Here is a 21,885-nt window from a genome sequence, read left to right as displayed (position 1 = left end):
AGTCCTCACCTTGGCTAACAACCTCCTATATGGCACCGGACCTTATCCTTATTAAATGCCCTCTGAAAATCCAGATATGGTCTACACTACATCCACCCAATCAGAAATTGCCTCATAGAACTCCAATAGATTTGCAAGACAAGATCTACTTTTGGTACACCAATGCTGACTGCCTTAAATTAGTTTGTATTTATTTAAATGGTCCCTAATTAACGTCTCCAACACCTTCCCTCCCTCCACCTTCCTTCCTGGTTCAACCCCCCCCAAAAAAGCTGAAAGCACGGCTCCCTCCCTCCCATTCCTTGTTTATATTAAATTGGATCGGGAATCGAACCCAAGTTATAAAGCACAATGACAAACTGATCACACTCCCTCTCGATGCCATCCTTTGCGGATCAGGATCGACTATTCTTTGCACAAATACAGAACCGGTATATAAGCATCATTCTACAATGAAAGCCCACAGTACTTTGATAAAATTAATGGCTATGGCATGCGGTTATGATAAGACAGTGATTGCTAAATGTATTTGGAATGACATTATTTACGTTTCTCCGTTTTTATACGCGCAGTTATGCAGGACAGTAACGCGTCTAACAAGGGGTGTATAGTCGTCGTTTTTGTCAGCGATACTGGTTCCCTTTTCTTGTATTGTTATATTTTTAATTTCCGAGGGAAGTTTCGGTATAGGATGAGCGGCTACATGGATTTAAGTATATATTTGAAATTATTTTGAATTATTCGATTCAACCTGACAGGAGGCCGCCGGCCGGTGACCAGACCATACATAAGTCATAAGCCATGGTTGCTAGTTTGCTGCTGAAGTTTATTCGGGCCCGCGGGTTCTCAGTTCCCCTTCAGTCACAACACGGAGCGTGAGAAACTCTTAATCCCTCGTTTGCCGAGCAGGGCTATTTTGGTACGTTTTGCAAAATTCAGTGCACCCAAGGCCAGGATTCGCAGCTCGCTGGCCTCGACTCGTTGTGCCGGGTTCACTTTCAGCGCTGCAGATCCGAGCTCGGCTATGTGGTCGCGACAATTCCGGGCTCGGTTTGATTGTGATCACGGAATCTTCCGATAGTCATATTGACGTTTCCAGTAAGTCGTTCATTCTGATGATGCGATCGATGTACGATCTGTAAAAGGCGATTTATTTTTACTTCAAGTACAATAACGATAAATAAGTTATCCATCTAACCAATGAATATTTATATTACTACTGTTTTCCTACTACCCCTACTAGTACTACTTCAACCCCAACTCCGTACCCCAACTACTTTTACTCCAGCTACTCCTACCCCCAATGCCCTTACCCCTAATACTCCTATACTTACTACTCCTACCCCTTCTAGTTCTACTCCTAACCCATCTACTCCTACCCCTTCAACTCCTACCCCTTCTACTCCTACCCCTTCTACTACTACCCCTTCTACTCCGACCCCTTCTACTCCTACCCCTTCTACTCCTACCCCCAATGCTCTTACCGCTAATACTCCGATACTTACTACTCCTACCCCTACTACTCCTACCCCTACTACTCCTACCCCTACTACTCCTACCCCTACTACTCCTACCCCTACTACTCCTACCCCTCCTACTCCGACCCCATTCTACTCCTGCCCCTACTACTCCTACCCCTACTACTCCTACCCCTACTACTCCTACCCCTACTACTCCTACCCCTACTACTCCTGCCCCTACCACTCCTACCCCCAATGCTCTTACCCCTAATACTCCTATACTTGCTACTCCTACTACTACCACTGCTACTCCTACCCCTACTACTCCTACCCCTACTACTCCTGCCCATACTACTCCTGCCCCTACTACTCCTACCCCTTCTACTCCTACCCCTTCTACTCCTACCCCTTCTACTCCGACCCCATTCTACTCCGACCCCATTCTACTCCTACCCCTACTACTCCTACCCCTACTACTCCTACCCCTACTACTCCTACCCGTACTACTCCGACCCCATTCTACTCCTGCCCCTACGACTCCTACCCTACCCCTTCTACTCCGACCCCATTCTACTCCTACCCCTTCTACTCCTACCCCTTCTACTCCTACCCCTACTACTCCTACCCCTACTACTCCGACCCCATTCTACTCCTGCCCCTACTACTCATACCCGTACTACTCCTACCCCTTCTACTCCTACCCCTTCTACTCCGACCCCTTCTACTCCGACCCCTTCTACTCCTACCCCTTCTACTCCTACCCCCAATGCTCTTACCGCTAATACTCCGATACTTACTACTTCTACCCCTACAACTCCTACCCCTACTACTACCACTACTACTCCTACCCCTACTACTCCTACCCCTACTACTCCTACCCTTACTACTCCTACCCTTACTACTCCGACCCCATTCTACTCCTGCCCCTACTACTCCTACCCCTACTACTCCTACCCCTACTACTCCTACCCCTTCTACTCCGACCCCATTCTACTCCTACCCCTACTACTCCTACCCCTACTACTCATACCCGTACTACTCCGACCCCATTCTACTCCAACCCCATTCTACTCCTACCCTACCCCTTCTACTCCGACCCCATTCTACTCCCACCCCTTCTTCTCCTACCCCTACTACTCCGACCCCATTCTACTCCTGCCCCTACTACTCCTGCCCCTACTACTCCTACCCGTACTACTCCTACCCCTACTACTCCGACCCCTTCTACTCCGACCCCATTCTACTCCTGCCCCTACTACTCCTACCCCCAATGCTCTTACCCCTAATACTCCTATACTTACTACTCCTACCCCTACAACTTCTACCCCTACAACTCCTACTCCTACCCCTTCTACTCCTACGCCTTCTACTCCTACCCCTTCTACTCCGACCCCATTCTACTCCTACCCCATTCTACTCCTACCCCTTCTACTCCTACCCCTACTACTCCTACCCCTACTACTCTGACCCCATTCTACCCCTTCTACTGTGACCCCATTCTACTCCTACCCCTCCTACTCCTACCCCTTCTTCTCCTACCCCCAATGCTCTTACCCCTAATACTCCGATACTTACTACTCCTACCCCTACAACTCCTACTCCTACCCCTACTACTACCACTACTACCCCTACCCCTACTACCCCTACCCCTACTACTCCTACCCCTACTACTCCGACCCCATTCTACTCCTGCCCCTACTACTCCTACCCCTACTACTCCTACCCCTACTACTCCTACCCCTCTACTCCGACCCCATTCTACTCCTGCCCCTACTACTCCTACCCCCAATGCTCTTACCCCTAATACCCCTAATACTCCTATACTTACTACTCCTACCCCGACTACTCCTACTCCTACCCCTACTACTACCACTACTACCCCTACTACTCCTACCCCTACTACTCCTACCCCTACTACTCCTACCCCTACTACTCCGACCCCTTCTACTCCTACCCCCAATGCTCTTACCCCTACTACTCCTACCCCTACTACTCCTACCCCTACTACTCCTACCCCTACTACTCCTACCCCTACTACTCCTACCCCGACTACTCCTACCCCTCTACTCCTACCCCTCTACTCCTACCCCTACTACTCCTACCCCTACTACTCCTACCCATACTACTCCTACCCCTACTACTCTTACCCCTTCTACTCCTACCCCATTCTACTCCTACCCCATTCTACTCCTACCCCATTCTACTCCTGCCCTTTCTGCTCCTACCCCTTCTACTCCTACCCATACTACTCCTACCCATACTACTCTGACCCATTCTATTCCTAACCCTACTCCTGATAACCCTACTACTCCTAACCATACTACTCCTAACCGTACTACTCCTAACCATACTACTCCTAACCATACTACTCCTAACCATACTACTCCTAACCATACTACCCCTAACCATACTACTCCTAACCATACTACTCCCAGCCATACTACTCCCAACCATACTACTCCTAACCATATTACTCCTAACCATACTACTCCTAACCATACTACTCCTAACCAAACTACTCCTAACCAAACTACTCCTAACCAAACTACTCCTAACCAAACTACTCCTAACCAAACTACTCCTAACCAAACTACTCCTAACCAAACTACTCCTAACCAAACTACTCCTAACCATACTACTCCTACCCCCAATACTCTTACCACTACTAGTACTACTCTTACTCTTACCCCCACTACTCTTACCCCCACTACTCTTACCCCCACTACTCTTACCCCCACTACTCCTACTCTTACCCCCACTACTCCTACTCTTACCCCCACTACTCCTACTCTTACCCCCACTACTCCTACTCTTACCCCCACTACTCCTACTCTTACCCCCACTACTCCTACTCTTACCCCCACTACTCCTACTCTTACCCCCACTACTCCTACTCTTACCCCCACTACTCCTACTCTTACCCCCACTGCTCCTACTCCTACCCCCCCCCACTACTCCTACCCCAATACTCTTATCCCTACCCCTAATACTCCTACCCATACTACCCACTGTTCTGTTAAGTGAGACGTGGTGTGGTGAGCAATCCATCTGAGGACAGGGATTCAAGGGTTCAGGGTTTATAGGTGGATATGAAAAGGGAAAGGGAGGAGGTGTGGCGATCTGAGTGAGATGTATCGAGAGAAAGACATGACATTTCGGAGGGGATTGATGGAGAGGATTGTGTGTAGATAGAGATTGGAAGGAACGTAAGATAAGATACTTGGAGGATGATTTTGCAGGCCTCTTGGCGTGAGAGAAGACCAGGAAGGATAGATATGTGAAGTATTCAGAAGAGCATGTGATGAAGGAAGAGTATTTATTTTGGGGGATTTTAACTTGCCTGGGTCCAGGAACAGGGAAAGGGCAGAACAGATCAGATTTTCCAGATCTAGTCCAGGATTGCATTTTAACTCAGTTTGTGCAAACGCCCATGAGGAGAGCATAGTGTTAGACCTCTTTTGCGGTCTGAGGGTGTCTATCTCTGGGGCGAGCAAGGGCTTTTGGTTTGTCGAGGCTTGTGGAAGAGCTATCTATCAGAATGGAAGGAAACTTAATGGAAAGGGGGAAACCCCAACAGCAGAGTGTAGGTGAGAGTGAGAATGAGATTAAGGGGAGAGGGAGAAGGACACATGGACCAGGAGGGTGGAGGGAGTAGGGGGGGGGGGGGGGGTCGTTAACAAACTGCACACAAGTTGAAAAATAAACTAAGAACTGGAGAGTTAATAGAACACCTTACCCTGCGCTGTCTTGAGAAAAAGACACAGGCAGAGTCTGCGAGCGGAAAATTTGATTGGTCTTGATGATGTACAATACAGTAATATTTTATCCAAGTCCTGCTAAACGGAAGGGGTTTGAAAGTGCCAAAAAGGCAATTTGTGTTTTACAGTGCTCAAGTATATAATTAAATTGACACAAAATTAAGATTGTGGAGGTTGTCGGTAAAGCTAGAGCAATGCGTCTGTCGCCGATATTCCTCCACGTAGTCCCTGCCAGTGGCAATGGGTAGATGCCTTCGTTCACTGTCCTAAAAATAACCAAGTTTGATCTAAATCCCTTCAGCTCCAAGATGGCTGCCAAACCATGTGACCAAAATGTCATAATTTTGAAACTATATGCAGCAATGTTGTTGGATGACATTTGTAAAGTTTCGCATTGATAGGGTAAGCAGTTTCTGAGATATAATTATTTAATATTTTCCTTCAATCCAATTTTTTATTTTTTTATATTTTATTTTCTTATTGTAGGATATTTCTTATTGTATTTAGCCAATCCAAATTAATATTTTCCTGCCACACCATGTGACCGGTCATAAATTTTTAACATGTGTGTGTGTTTTTAACACGAGTCAGAGATTATTGATGGAAAAAAAAAAATACATTTCAATACAGATGTCATTGATCATTTGCATACAATTTCAGATTTTTAGGATAAGGCATTTGATTAAAATATTTATGGCTGGTATACCACTTCACCTATGATGTCATCATTATCATGCTTTTGTTCCCCATTGGGAGTACTTGACAATGCACCAAGTTTCTAATTTTTCCAATCGGCGCTTTCCGCGAAATATATTTCTTAATTATTTGAGTTTAATCCAAGATGGCTGTCATACATGACCTATGGCATCAAAATCATCATAAAAACATTCTACATGGGTATTGATCCTACCCTAAAAGTTTTGTCTCAATCGGACATGTGGTTGCTGAGAAAAACGAGGATCATCACGTACGGACTGACGTACGGACGGACAACCCGAAAACATGCCTCCGGCCACCTTCGGAACGGAGGCATAATTCAGAACTTTATCGCTGCTAATGCTATGCCTTTTACACCACCTTATTTAACATGTTACATTAGTTCTTCATGCCTGTTTTGTGTCCTTTATGATGTCCTTTTAAAAAACATTAAGTTTCCTATTTGGATTGATTTTCAATTTTGTTTGACTGCCTAGAAGTGTTCATTTGCTTTATACTGTTTACCCCTCCCCACCCAGCGCTCTCCCTTCCACAGATCTACCGACGTCCCTGTTCTCTACTGTTGTTGTGCTCGTGTGCTTCCCTCTCTGTCCTCCTCTTGTCTCCCGCTCCCTTCATGTATGTTTAATGTGTCTGTGCATGTTTTCATGTTCAATGTGTTAGCTCTTACACGAGCCTCGATTCTGTATTAAAAAAAAAAAACAGCTCTGAAAATACTTTGGTGTGTTGACACCACGACTGCCTTTGTTGTGACATTGATTGTGCACCAATTGTTCTGCTTTTCTTGAATGCTGAATCGACCACAATATGTTTGCGATGATCTTATTTTGTAGGAGGGGAAGCAAAAAGTGTTTCTTTTTTGACCCACCCTTGTATTTTCATTGTGCTAATGAATTGTTTTTACTTATTTATTTATTCATTGAATTTTCAATTTAATTCTCAATTTTTCTCATTGCAGCCCCATTGATAAGCTTTATTTGCAGAACAGCTGCCCTCACTTAGCACGTGATTTATTGCTGCACTATTCTTCCATTCTCACACATGTTGCTTATGTATGTGTGTAGTTCTTAAATTATCATCACTTCCTGGGTTATTTATATTACTTGTACATATGATTTATTTGTTTTTGCTCTGTTTGCTCTGACCTGCAGGAGCTGACATGGCCCACAGGCAACCTCTGGCCACTGCATTCAGTGTGCCAGGCAAGGACGATGGGAGCCACAAAGGCTCACAATCGGCAGCCAGCAAGCCGCCTCCACTGCGTGTTCTGCCAGACGTTTGTCCGGAAGATCTTGTTTCTGTTCGTGCACAAGGTTGGATAATTGCTGGGCCTCAGCTATTAATGCTCTCTTGCTTGTAATAAATGGATACTTGTTTTTTTTTTTGCTGCTGTGTTTATGCACATTTATTCTATTTTGAATCCACGCAAAGTATTGACATGGGCAATGAGGAAGTTAGGAGTGGAGAAATGGTTGATCAGAGTAGTGATGGCAATGTACAAAAGAGTGCGCACAGCTGTAAGGACGAAGGACGGGAACAGTGGTGAGTTTGAGGTGAAGGTGGGAGTGCATTAGGGGTCGGTACTAAGTCCACTACTATTTGTAGCTGTGATGGAGGTGCTGGCTCAGAACGTAAAGGAGGGTTTACCGTGGGAGTTGTTGTATGCAGATGATCTGGTGTTGATTGCGGAAAGTATGGATGGACTGAAGGAAAAGATGAACAAGTGGAAGGAATGTATGGAGACAAAAGGTCTGAAGGTGAATATCGGAAAGACGAAGGTGATGGCAAGTGGTAAAGCATGTGGTGAGGTGGAAAGAACTGGGAAGTGGCCCTGTGCTGTGTGCAGGAAGGGTGTCGGAGTGAACTCCATTCAATGTACAATGTGCGCTGAGTGGGTTCATCAAAAATATAGTGGTCTGAGAGGGTCATTAACCAGTGTGGCAGCTACATTCAAATGTAAGGTGTGCACAGAGGGAGCTGCAGATGGAGGAAATGTTGAGTTGGATCTTGAGACGGCGTGAAGCTGGAAGGTGTGAAAACATTTTGCTACCTTGGAGACATGCTGAATGGAGAGGGTGGATCAGACTTGGCAACGGTTGCTCGAGTGAGATGTGCATGGAAGAAGTTTCAGGAACTGAGTGGCGTGCTGATGAGGAGGGGAGTGTCGTTGAAGCTGAAGGGAAAGGTGTCTGCTGCATGTGTGAGAAGTGTTATGATTTATGGGAGCGAGACATGGGTAATGAACGTAGAGCAGCAACGAAGGCTGGAAAGGGTGGAAATGCGAATGGTTCGATGGATGTGCGGAGTATCGTTGAGAGAGAGGAAGACAAATGATGAATTGCGAAAAATGATGGGAATAGAGCCTGTGATTGATGTTGTGAAGAGGAACAGGTTGAGATGGTTTGGTCATGTGTTGAGGAAGGATGAAAGTGACTGGTTGAGAAGAGTGATGGAAATGAATGTAGAAGGAAGTAGAGGACGGGGAAGACCGAGAAAGACTTGGCTAAAGATGGTGGAAGAAGAAATGCGGGCAAGGGGGTTAACAAGGAGAGATGCAGAAAATAGGGCAAGATGGAGAAGATTGTCATGGGGACTGCAAGGCTAACCCCCGCTCTAGCAGGGAAAATGGCCATAAATTGCATGTTGTTGTTGTTGTTGTTGTTGTTGTTGTATTCTATTTTACATCCCAAACGCTTGACCAATTTGATTTTTTTTAAAATTACATTTGTGTTTCTGTCACCTGCCAGCAGAGGCATCAGGTTTTTCACCTAATAGCCAACAGTGTTTATACATTCCAATGACACCATGTTGGACTTGAATGCAATGCTATGAATAGAGGACCTGTCACAACAAAGAATGCCTAATGTGCATCTGACTTTGAGGTTATGATCAGTTAAAGGCAAATCAAGGTGAATGGTATTCTTCATATTAAATAAATAAAATATACACCTTAAAATGGCAAAATGGCCTTAAAAACGATCATTCATTCATTCATATACACCGTTCTCGGCTCTTGGAAAAACTAGAAGAGGGAGGGTGAGATGGCAACAGAGCAGACAGGAACAAGTCGACACAGGCAAAACAGCCACTAAAAGTTCCATGTGGATTGAGGGTCAAAGGTTGATGAGAATATGACGTGGGAGACGACAATAAATGGTGTGTCACCATCGTAAAGGCCTAAGGAAGAGCAATATTGGACTAACTGAAGTAGGCAGTTTAAGATAAGGGAAGCAAAGGAATGAAAGTGAGCAGAGAGATGAACATTGTTTGGGAAGAAAAAAATCATGGTATGTATTGTTGGTTGACCAGATATGGCTGTTGGTAGAGAGGTGAGGAGTGCTGGGGGAGGGCTTTGGGTGGAAGAGGTAAGGGTTGAACAGCTGATAGGGGTGAGGAATTTAGATGAGATGAGAAGCAGCATAAGATTGCTGGTTTCCAATTGCTGGTGAGCTGAAGAAGTTCTTGTGCTTCAACCTCCTGCTGAAAGGTACCAATTGCCCTCAAGCCCTTAGATTCCCCTTCCTCCAGGGATACAAGGAGATGCAGCAGCACCAGACCCCAGACCACAGAGGGGAGCTATAACTATGAATGCCTTTTACACTAAGTGGCTGCTTACACCCTGGAGGCCAGCTTGGGGCCGTTGTACCGTGGCAGAGAAGTTGCTTTCAGACCTTTCTGCTTTCAGTTGAAGTGCAACAGCAAGATCCTTTGTGTCTGATTAAAGGCAGATGTCGGACGTGTGTGTGTGTGTGTGTGTGTGTGTGTGTGTGTGTGTGTGTGTGTGTGTGTGTGTGTGTGTGTGTGTGTGTGTGTGTGTGTGTGTGTGTGTGTGTGTGTGTGTGTGTGTGTGTGCGTGTGTGTTATTGGAGAACAATTTAAATTATGTGTAGTGGTACCAATGGCTCTGAATAAGTTTTAAAATATACAGTCATGTGAAAAAGTAAGAACACCCCATGTAAAGTTTTGACTTTTTCAACATATTTCAACATACAGCTATTTGATCTTCATTTCAACAATATTGATAGATAAAGTTGATATAATATAACAAATATCATGAACATTTACATTTTGTAGTCAATTGTATAATTTAAATAAACATAAATGCAAATTTCGCATGTGGAAAAAGTAAGTACACCCCTACATTTATCACTACTTCAAATACCTAAAATTAGAATCAGGTGCACCAGCTCAGGTGCAAATGATTAGAACACCGCTAGAGAGGATCTTGGAGGAACCTGTCTTATTTAAACCTCAGACATTTAGTTTGGTTTAGTCTTTGTTGTTGAAGTGTGCGGCGTCACCATGCCTAGATCAAAAGAGCTCTCTGAGGCCTTCAGAAAGAAGGTTATAGATGCCTACGAGTCTGGGAAGGGATTTAAAAAGATCTCCAAACGATTTGAAATGAATCATTCGACTGTCCGGAAGATCATCTACAAGTGGAGAAGATTCCAAACAACTGCCAACTTGTTCAGACCAGGCCGCCCCAGCAAGTTCAGCCCGAGAGCAGACGGCAAGATGCTGAAAGAAGTCTCTAAGAACCCCAGAATGTCATCACGGGACCTACAGGTAGCTCTTGCCACTGTTGATGTCAAAGTGCTCGAGTCTACCATTAGAAAGAGGCCGCACAAATTTGATCTACATGGGAGGTGTGCCAGGAGGAAACCATTGCTGTCCAGAAAGAACATCAGGGCAAGACTAAAGTTTGCCAATGAACACCTCGGCAAAGACCAGCACTTCTGGAACAATGTGCTCTGGACAGATGAGTCAAACACACACAACACAACAACATGCATTTTAAGGCCATTTTCCCTGCTAGAGCGGGGGTTAGCCTTGATGTTAGCCTTATAGGCTCCGGGCCAGGTATGGTCCATCTGCACCCCCCCCACAACTCTCCGACCCTGGGTTTTTCTGAACCATTGGGGTGTCCTGGGGTGGAAATCAACTGGTAACAGTAAATAAACTTGGACTCACTACCCATTTGGTACCTATATTGGATGGTACCCTCAAAACAGCATATTTTTAAATCCGCGTTGCGCCATATTCGACACACGTGTTCTTTTGGTATTTGTGCCTGCTAATATTAACTCAGAATAAAAAGTTATATACCAAAAGAAAGCTGTTCATCTACTGATCATCATAGAATATTGACACATTACTTATAATGGTACCTTAATGGTCATAACTAGTGCTGAATAGCAGTACCCCACTTTAACGTAACATAATTCGGTATCGACCGTACTATTTCATCTTACACACATAATATGAACACATTACACCTGATATGCTTACATATATATTTTATTGGCTTTCTCCTGTATATCAGCTTTAATTTGATACCAGATACATCCCCATAGCTTCAATTCTCTTTTTTATACAGCGTGTCAAAGATACTACCTGTTTCGCGGGAACCATGAATCATATAATCTCGGTAACAGTCTTTGTCTATATTCAAAAGAACTGCCTATTACACTTATAAATGTCATTCATAATCGAATATCATAATCATACTGCCATCTTATTAACATATTAAACAAGAAAAACTTGTTTATTAATCACAGTAGTTTTTAATATCATCATATTAATATTCATACACTGGGTCAAACACCTTCCACAGAACAGTAACAATGTAATGCTCGAATATTTACTGTAAAAGTAAAAATATTTCTTATTTGAAACTAAATTTTAACATCCCATTGAAAAATTTTTTAGTATCGAATATTTTGATGATAAACCAAACATTATTGCTCAACAACAGATATCATAATAATATTAACAGTCAGTTTTATCCCTACAATTACATATGTATGTCGTACACTCAGTTAACCACATTATATCATATAATACAAGTATCCACTCTCAAAAGAACACAAACAAACAATTGCATTTTGTTAATTATCAACAAAAGTCAAACACTGCATGAGTGCAGTCAAGTTGGCTTGCTTGCACGAATGGCATATGTCCATCATGATCAGTCATCGTCACTGTCACTTTCATCGGTATCACTGTACAAAACACGATCCATATCATCAGGTGTTTCATCACCCGATTCATCATCACTCTCATCGTCGTCTGACATGACCTGAGCTATATCAGCCAGCTCACGCGGAAGCATGTCTCCATCATACCAGAGAGGATCCAGGCAGCCTTTCTCCTCTTCCCAGCCATGGCCTGGACTTGCTTTGGGAATCCTTGGTCGAGGAACGTGAGCTCTCTTCCAAATTCCCACTTGGTGGTTGACCCTTCGGATGTGCTGTGTGAGGCTCCTCATACATGGTGGAATATTGGCCATGTCTACATTGCCTGAGGGTAGGTGACGATTCTCCTTGGCACATAGCTCATTTATTCTCAGGAGTCGCAGATCATCAACGTGTGATACCTTTCCTCTTCCATACATGGCACATGTGAAGCTGTCTAGTTGATTGTTCAGCTCTTCTGGCACATCCCACGTATCCCCAAGCTTGTTGAGAATAGGGATGTATTGCGGCAGACGAAGCAGCGTTTTAACAGGTTTGATTTTTCCAATCCCTCGGAAAGCGCTAGTGCTGTCACAACCGCTGTAGGCGTGAAGTGCCATAAGAGCAGTACTCTTCTCTTGGCCGAAGTCTGCTGCGAGTTTACTGACGTTTATTAGCCTCTGCTTGTTTCCTGTGCCTGTGTCAAACAGTATCTTTATGTCGTTTATCGATGCGGCGTAGTGCAGTAAGATGAAGAATACATCCGAGTCTGGGCTCTTCACTCGAACAAACTCATATTTCTGGCTCCTGGCGTAGTTTACGTATAATATCACGCGCGAGTCTGTTTCTTCTTGAGACGATTCCAGCTGAGGCAACTCTTTGGCATCAACTGCAGAGAACGCCGTTTGGTCCTAACTTGAGTTGGCCTTGCTGGACCAGATGCGGCATGATCATCACTGACTTCTTGCATCATGATCCCGTGTGCTGTATGAACAGAACCTTTTCCTGTCAGATCATTCACCAATGAGTCGAAATTGTCAAACTCCGAATGGAAGACAGACGGCTCTCGTGGTGACCTGATGATTTGGTTGGAGAGTTGTGTCGATGACTTCATCACTGATTCGGCCAGTGCAGTCTCCAATTCAAGTGAAAATGAATAACTCTCACAGTGTCCCATTCTATTAAGAAGGGTTATGAGCTTTTCACTTCTGTATAGATGTCTCAGGGACGTGCACATGATGATGTGTTTTGGAAGCTTCCAAGAGCCTTTGGTGGCAGCGCGACAGATATCTTGGCCGATTGATTGAACTAATCGCTGGCTTCGTTGTGACCTTGCTGATGTTGTTCCAGTTATGATGTAGCATAGCAGCTTCTTGAGTGAATCTGGTATAACATTGTCCATTTGTTGGAGATCAGAAGGACTTGGTGGCCATTTCAGTTCTGGGGCATTCGAGAAATCATCCAGAATTGACAGTCGTAAATGGCTACCTGCACTCTCAAGCATATCTCTTGATCCCAATTTGAAGGCTTGTTTCACTGCTGTCTGGACGTCAATTGCAGTGCTGAATATTATGTAGGACTTTCCCAGATCACAGAATGATAGTCTCTCCCTGAAAGGCTCGTGGTTTTCAAGCTTCAGTTTTAGTTTGCTGGCTCGGTAGTCAGGATTCGCATATTTGCTGGTTTGCAGGTTAATGACATACATTTGCCTCAGGTCGGATAGTTTCATTATCTTCTTGGCCATTAACACATCCCTTTCAATGGCATCACATACCACATCGAATGCCTGTCTGTGGGCTTCTTCTAATTCTCCTTGATGGTGCTGTGCCTCTTCGTCAGTACTGCGCCATTTCTCTGGCTTTTGCATATATTTCATACGGCAAGTTTTGTGGAACTTTGCCTCAGAGGCAAAAAGATCATGGCCTCGGATCCTCATTAAGAGCGTTTCATCTTGCTTCATTTCAGCCATCTCCAGTACCGGCTTCCAGCCTTCATACTCGAACTGGCTCATCCCCTGGGTAGTCCAACTGCCATGCACTTTCACTTTTTTACGACTTTCCGAAGAACAGAAGATACAGTCTGGCTTAAATATGATCTTGTCACCAGAACTAGTACGGGCCATCCGCTGAGTTGTGGCACCAGTTGTTTCAGATGTACCTGCAGTAGGAGGGTTCAGTCTGTCTAAGTTCATCGTGAAACGCTTGTAACACTCCCAGTGGAAACCATGGTGTTCGGCCAGAGATTCAGGGACCAAATCACATGTGTCCTTCATCATATGCGGAGACTGTGGGGGTTGTGCAAGGCGTCTTTCTTTGACCTCCTGCAGCTTGGCCAATTTCTTCTCAGAATTTTTGAGTCCAGATAACAAGTGCAACTCTCCATAGCTCAGTCCCTTTACATGAGTTATGCACACAATGGGTGGTTGTTCACTCTCACGTGTACGTTTCGCTCGCGCCGGATGTTCCATATTAGCGTTGTTACTTCACCTGCAAAACACATCAAAATATTGGTAAGTACCAAGCTGAATAATTATTATAAATTGCATCTTAATTATAAAAAATATCTTATATTGCATACTTAACTATGTAAAAAAAGGTGTTTAACTTAACTAATTGACTCGTTCTGTCGCTGTAAGAGACACTTAAATAACATAATTGTACAATCTGATGATCTCAATTTACGCAGGATACAAACATGGAAGGATCTGCATGCCATTTTCGTCAAAATTCCTGCAATAAACTACAGTGATACATCAATACAACAATATATTAAGTAACACATATTAACAATACATAGATTTTGTCATGTGTCCAACATATATGTACATGATATACGTGGCAGCATTTGTAAATTGACAAATGCAGCATCGCCTACAATATCACCCCATACCGGTAGTATCTTTGACACGCTGTATAAAAAAGAGAATTGAAGCTATGGGGATGTATCTGGTATCAAATTAAAGCTGATATACAGGAGAAAGCCAATAAAATATATATGTAAGCATATCAGGTGTAATGTGTTCATATTATGTGTGTAAGATGAAATAGTACGGTCGATACCGAATTATGTTACGTTAAAGTGGGGTACTGCTATTCAGCACTAGTTATGACCATTAAGGTACCATTATAAGTAATGTGTCAATATTCTATGATGATCAGTAGATGAACAGCTTTCTTTTGGTATATAACTTTTTATTCTGAGTTAATATTAGCAGGCACAAATACCAAAAGAACACGTGTGTCGAATATGGCGCAACGCGGATTTAAAAATATGCTGTTTTGAGGGTACCATCCAATATAGGTACCAAATGGGTAGTGAGTCCAAGTTTATTTACTGTTACCAGTTGATTTCCACCCCAGGACACCCCAATGGTTCAGAAAAACCCAGGGTCGGAGAGTTGTGGGGGGGGTGCAGATGGACCATACCTGGCCCGGAGCCTATTAGAGAGATGAGTCAAAGGTAGAGCTATTTGGTGACAGTACCATAAGACATGTTTGGCGAAAACCAAAGACAGCATTTGACCACAAGAACCTGATACTAAATGTAAAGCATGGTGGTGGAAATATTATGGTTTGGGGCAGCTTTGCTGCATCAGGGCCTGGGCAGCTCACCATCATAGAATCCACTATGAATTATTCATTGTACCAGAGGGTGCTTGAGTATAATGTGAGGCCATCTGTCGGAAAGTTGAAGCTCAACCGAAGGTGGACCTTGCAACATGACAATGACCCTAAACATACCAGTAAATCCACCAAGGAATGGGTGAAAAGAAAGAAATGGAGGGTTCTGGAATGGCCAAGTCAAAGCCCAGATCTAAATCGCATCGAGATGTTGTGGAGGGATTTGAAACGAGCTGTGCATGCAAGAAACCCCTTAAACATCGCACAGCTGAAAGAATTCTGCATGGAGGAGTGGGCAAACATTTCTCCCAGTCGATGTCAGAGACTGGTAGACGCCTACTTGAGGTTGTTTCTGCCAAAGGGGGCAATACCACCTATTAGAGCCAAGGGTGTACTTACTTTTTCCACATGCAAAATTTGCATTTATGTTCATTTAAAATACTAGGTCATGCCCGTACTATATATATATATCTAAAATTATATCCCCCCCCTCTATTTACATGAAATGGTTTGGTCCATTCGCAAAGCCAAAGCGAACGGCTTGCGAGTACGGTGACAATCCCCCCCCTCTATTTACATGAAATGGTTTGGTCCAAAGCGAACGGCTTGCGGAGTTTGGTAAAGAAATCGCCATAGCTCGGTAAGTACTTCTCCGATTAATATGAAACCTTGAAAAGGCACATCCTCAGGTCCCCAGCAATATACCTGGCAAGTTTCAAGTATATCGGACCCGTGGTTGTCGAGAAACAGCGGTCACAGACAAACAAACACACAGACACACAGACACACACACACACAGAGATTACTGGAATTATAGATAGATACAATGGACTACAAAATGTAAATGTTTCATGATATTTGTTATATTATATCACCTTTATCTTTCAATATTGTTGAAATGAAGATCAAATAGCTGTATGTTGAAATATGTTGAAAAAGTCAAAACTTTACATGGGGTGTACTTACTTTTTCACGTGACTGTATAGTACTTCAGTTTTAACAAAACAATGATTTAAAAAATCGTTTAAAAATCCAGAAGTTAATTGCTGTTGAAGCAGTCTTATACATCACCCTTATATACCACATTCATTCTACAGTACATTGTAATGTACTGTAGAATGAGGATAATGTGAGGAACACGTCCTACTACATACACCACCCTGGAGAACATGTCCAAGTACTGTAAAACTGGAGGTTCTTGGAAATATGAAGGTGATTTGTGTTCTACAATATTCAAGTGCTGTATATAATTCAATTTAAATAAAGGTGTAATGAGTAAAGGCCGATAAATAAATTCATTCTGGTTTTTACCACCGTTTTACCCAGTGTATATTACATCACCCTACCTAACACGCTACATTAATTATTCATGCCTGTTGTTTGTGTCCTTTTTAACGTCCTTAAAAACTAAATATCCTGTTTGTAATTTTCAATTTTGTTTTACAGCCAGGCAGGCAGAATATAAATATATCTCACGCCTCTCGGCGCATGTGTGATCGGGACAAATTCAGAGCCAAAGTACTGTAAAACGTCAAATTTGTCTTCCTATTCATGTTCAAAATATAACGTTCGATTTAAATACGCTGTTCCTTGATCATAAACTGACGATCATAAACTGACGATCATAAACTGATAAGACAAACAGATAGATAAACGGACATGAACCGATTGCTTAACCCTGGTTTTCGCTTCATGTGCGGGGTAACTATTAGTTTTTTATGATGAGGCCGAAGAATAAGATCTGTTGTTTTCTCATCGTAGGCATATTTATGGTCTGCTTTTTTTTTAAACCAGCTCTTCTCTGATATTCCTCCCATTGCTCTCTCAGTTCTCCAACCTGACTGAGCAACTCCAGGATGCATGTGTGTTCCAGTAAACCCCTCCTGGTTAAACTTCCAAAATCCAGGCTGACTACACACCTTAACTCTTTTATTCCTCGCTTCTCTTGCCATTGCAACCACCACCCAGAGGATTCTGCAGCATCCAGGATAGGCAGGTGTGAAGCATGTTTTCCAGAGCATTGGAGATGCCATTACTGTATCCCAGGAACAGAACTAGGCCCAATATGCTGCAATGGGTTGCTCCAGCATCTACTCAAGATCAAATGAGGGGATTCCGTTGAGAGCAATGTACTGCCTCCAAGGTTGAATCAAGTTGTCAAGTCAGGAAAGAAGATCACCATATGTTTGATAGGCAGCATGCCGAGCAAGCAGAGCAGGGTGCCAGACTGCGTTCAATATCCGAGATATGTCGAGAGAGACAGCCCTGACCTCTTTTTTTAGATCCACTGTTATGAAAGAAGCAGAAGCATATCAAATTTGAGTGGCTTGGTCACAATCTGAATTGATAGTCATATATCCTTTTAAAATTCTAAATATCATCTCTTTGCTCGTCTATTTTGATAATTTCCCATTTCTGTTTGCAGAGCTGGAAACTCCATCCCTGCTAACAGATGGGTTCAAGTGGACAATTTACAACTCGCAGGTAAACTTGCCAGCGGTGCTCAATGACCCACGGAGGCCAAGACGTGAGACAGACTTTTTCACCAAAACATGGGGACCAGAGTTCATCAACTGCCCGGTGGTTCCATCAGTCCGCCTACCCAAGATCTCCCATGACCACTTTGAAACATACCTACAAGGCATTGCCAAGGTTGGTTCCAAAACTTAAGTATATTGCTAGTTCTCAGAATCATTTGTGCATTGGGAACATATTTTAAACGGAACAGGGTTTGTTGATTGAGGTAAAATTTTTGTTGTCGGGCTGAGAAGTAAAAATGGTGAAATGTTTCACCATTTATTACAACGTTGAAATTTAAAATTCCTTTCATGGACAGTCTTTATCACCTCTTGTAAGAGCATCAATTTTTGGCTAAAATAAACCGATGTGTGGTTGTCAATCTGAATTTGTAATTCATAATAAGAGTGCTTGTGCTGGTCAGACATGGTTGGGTAATGGTTAGAGGGTCCTCTCTGAGTCTGGAAGGTCTGCTGTTCGAACCCCGGCTGAGTCGTACCAAAAACCTTAAAAACGGTACGTGCTGCTTCTTTGCTTGACTCTTAGCATTTAACAAAGACAGCCCAGACAAACAACCATGGTATATTGGTATAGGCTTTGATGGGCTTAATGACCTCCTGCATCGAAGTTCCTTGTAAGGGAATATTATTATATTATTCTAATATATAAAAGGAGCTTGGTCTCAGTGTGCGTCCGGCCGTCGATGGGCCTCATATTGTAGTATTTTATCAAAACGTAAAGGTGTCGTTTTCAAAATCATTGCAAGTACCCAAACATGAAAGTACCCTTCTTGCAATGTGGAGTCTCTGTATACAGACCTATAAGAGAAAGATAATCTCAAGATTAATTATGCTAATTTTTATTGAAATTGTCGTTATGATACAACATTTCCTTTGATTCCAGAGCTGCACGTGATGGTTAGTATTTCTCTGTGTAAACCGAGGTTACGTTTTAATTTCTCAGCAAAATTTATCAGAAGGCATTGTACTGTGCCTGTACTTTACAGCACTTTAATTTGAAGTTTTCTTTCTGATCTTCTTGCACATCGTGAGAATATGCAATGATTCGTAGATTTTTTTTCTGTACCATCACAGCGCCATCTTCTTCATGAAAAGATCAAGCGGGTTTGCCCCCCCAAGGGCAATGATCTAACGCTGGATGTAGCCTCATTGTCTAATGGTAAGAGCACAAATCCCATATAGCAACATGTATTCTGATCATTGTGAGAAGCACAGGGTATCATCCTCAAGTCATCAACCCACCAAACCGCCTCCCCAACCCATCCTATTCATCAGTCACAATGGGCCAATTGATATCTGAATACAGTGGTGAAGACATTTTAGCGGTTTGCCAAATTTCCTGGCTTGAAACGCAGCTAACATGAGGGATGTGTATTCCAAACTTCTGGAAAGCAAACCATTCTCAAGAGAATTACAAAACCTCAACGGTTGTCGGTAAAAATCCAACTGGCTTGTTGATCACTTTCAGGAAGAGTGTAATTTGCCTGCCCTGCCTTGCTTAGTTGATGGTTAATGTCACTATATTTGGTAAACTTTTAAATTCCCTTGGGCAACATCACTCAAAAAAAAAGCAACATCACCCAAAATCTCCCGAAATTTGTGGTTTTGGCTGATGTTGCATTTTTTCACATTATTACCAAATGTCACAATTAATTTATTGGCCATATTGTAAAACTTCCAACTATTACTTCGTAAGAACAAGAATTACGTCACCTGTTGATTATTAATTGACCATCACAAAATACAGGTTGGTGAACCACGAGGCCGGTCTGTGGATTTTCTTGGAAATGATTGAACCTTTTAATGTGCACAACAGTGTTATTGGTAAGAATACACTAAATGGTATGCCAGAGGTGGTGGGTTAACATCCATCTGATGGCAGCAGTAGCTGCCATGACAAAAGCTGGCAGCTAACATTTCCTCCCAAAACTTTCAGTTACCAACTCTTTGTAAAAATTTCTGTATTGGTAAATGTTCGAATAATCATTTTTCTTTTTGTGAAAAAGTGTACATCTTCACAACACGTTTGAAATGAGTTCAGCACTGTTGCTGAATGAGTCCGAATGTAAATGTATTTGCTCATGGTGGTGAGCAGAGTGTGAGGGATTGATTGTAAGCATTTGTAAGTTGAGCCAGTACCAGGGGAATCAACATGTTGATATTGGATTGGTGATTAAAACCCACTGTCTCACGACCTCAGGAAGGGTTGGGGGTGATGGCGAGAGGGGGGGAGTGGGGAACTGAATGCCCTGCTTTATGTGGCGTATAACTTTTCACATTGGCGTTGACTCTTCACTGGGCAACCTAGAATGTGCAGTAAAAATGCCCAAGTCCTGTAAAATGCACTAAACCAATCTATTTCAGGTAGTGCTGTTAGCTAGATTCAAAATCCCGTCTCGGAACCGTCTCGATAAATTTTCAATTTTCATAACGGGATCTCGGATCGGCTCGGTTCCTGACAAAATAATACATTTAATTTAAAAAAAAAAAAACAAAGCTTCAGAAATAATGGAATTTCATTACAATATATAAACAACAATGAAAAAAATTCATTTCTGATGTTGAGTACTTAAATTCCGACTTAGCTTCCATTTACCGGGATGAAATAAAATACACCGCCTACATGCAGATGATCGGCCACCGCTAACGCTAAGCGTTCAATATAGCGTGCTCACCGACCTGACGCACGTTCCACTACCCGTCCCACTACCCAACTTATCAGGCCTAAAGTGGAGATAAGATAACTAAAATACTTTCACATTCAAACCGTCAAACCAAACCCCACCCCACCCCCCCCCCCCCCGAGGCCTGAGTCCTTATCTTCACAATTGTTATCGCCATGCTGTCTTATCATATTCGTTATCTTAAACGCCAAGATAGAAACAAATTAATTAAAAAAGCCATTGAAAAGTTTGAATGTGAACTCATTCTGGGATCTTGAAGTTAATTTGTACAAAACGAACATTAAACTCATTTTTTCAGTCAAACACGATGGATAATGACAACATAAAGCAGAGCGAAAAGCGATGTCAGGAAATAGTGTACTTTATATATTACGTTTTAGCAGTTGCCGAAGACGATAAGAGGCAATTTCGTTCGGTACAAAAGGTTGTTTATTGTACAGGTATCTCCAGCAACTGCTAGCGAACGGAAGTCGTAACGGCTTATAGAAAACCAAGAACCCTCTTCGGAGGGCGTGGCTCCAACAGCCGCGCGTGCGTCATGACGACACAACCAAACGTCCGTGTGCGTGGGTTCGACCAAACATTCGTAATGGTAACCGTCACATGCGGATAAGTTAACCGCGACAAGTGAATAAGTTAACCGCGACATGTGAATAAGTTAACCACTACAACGTGTACAATCCGAAATGCATTATAGGCTTATAAATATGACTTAAGAAGTGCATTGTTTGTTGACAAGGGGAAAATCCTGGAACAGTGAGTTCACTTTATCTATCATCGTTTGTGTCAGTTCAGCTGCACTTGCGAAAAATGATGCTTGTGCAGAAGCAGAGTAATGAAAGCAAGGCTCAATAAATGCCTCTATTATGGAAAATATCTGCAAGAAGTTGGAATTTTAACTGGGATTTTTTTACCGAGAAATTGCGTCAATCAATTTATCTCGGGACCGTCCCGAGACCGTCTCGAAAGCCGAAACCGCCGGGATTTCGTCCCGGTCTCGGATCGGTTGACAGCCCTAATTTCAGGCCACTGAAGGAGGAAAGCTTCCCTCACAACTCATTGAAATATGCTTGGCCTATTCTCTATGCTTACCAAATGTGGGTTATTAGCAAGAGTCAGCAGCTTTGGGAATCAAACTCACACCAGCCAGCCGAG

General features: G+C 43.0%; 1 protein-coding gene across 3 annotated transcripts in view; it reads left to right on the top strand.

Annotated features, from left to right (window-relative positions):
* The first annotated feature begins 770 nt into the window (after positions 1 to 770).
* VPS54 (VPS54 subunit of GARP complex) overlaps positions 771 to 21,885 on the top strand; it is a 105,116-nt gene continuing 84,001 nt past the window's right edge. For 2 of the 3 annotated variants that reach the window (XR_013623902.1, XM_078780820.1), the window contains exons 1-4: positions 772 to 1,098; positions 7,087 to 7,248; positions 17,935 to 18,161; positions 19,121 to 19,205. Coding sequence is in view for 2 of the 3 variants with exons in the window: in XM_078780820.1 (XP_078636946.1) it covers positions 7,095 to 7,248; positions 17,935 to 18,161; positions 19,121 to 19,205 (466 nt within the window). In the remaining variant the exon portion in view is untranslated. Of the gene's footprint in view, positions 1,099 to 7,086; positions 7,249 to 17,934; positions 18,162 to 19,120; positions 19,206 to 21,885 lie in introns of all 3 variants that reach the window. The other variant, XM_078780824.1, reaches the window with a different exon arrangement.

This window comes from Myxine glutinosa, chromosome 1 (genome assembly GCF_964187855.1).
Source record: "Myxine glutinosa chromosome 1, kmMyxGlut1.1, whole genome shotgun sequence".
Lineage (NCBI taxonomy): Eukaryota > Metazoa > Chordata > Myxini > Myxiniformes > Myxinidae > Myxine > Myxine glutinosa.
This window is presented reverse-complemented; position numbering and strand designations above follow the sequence as displayed.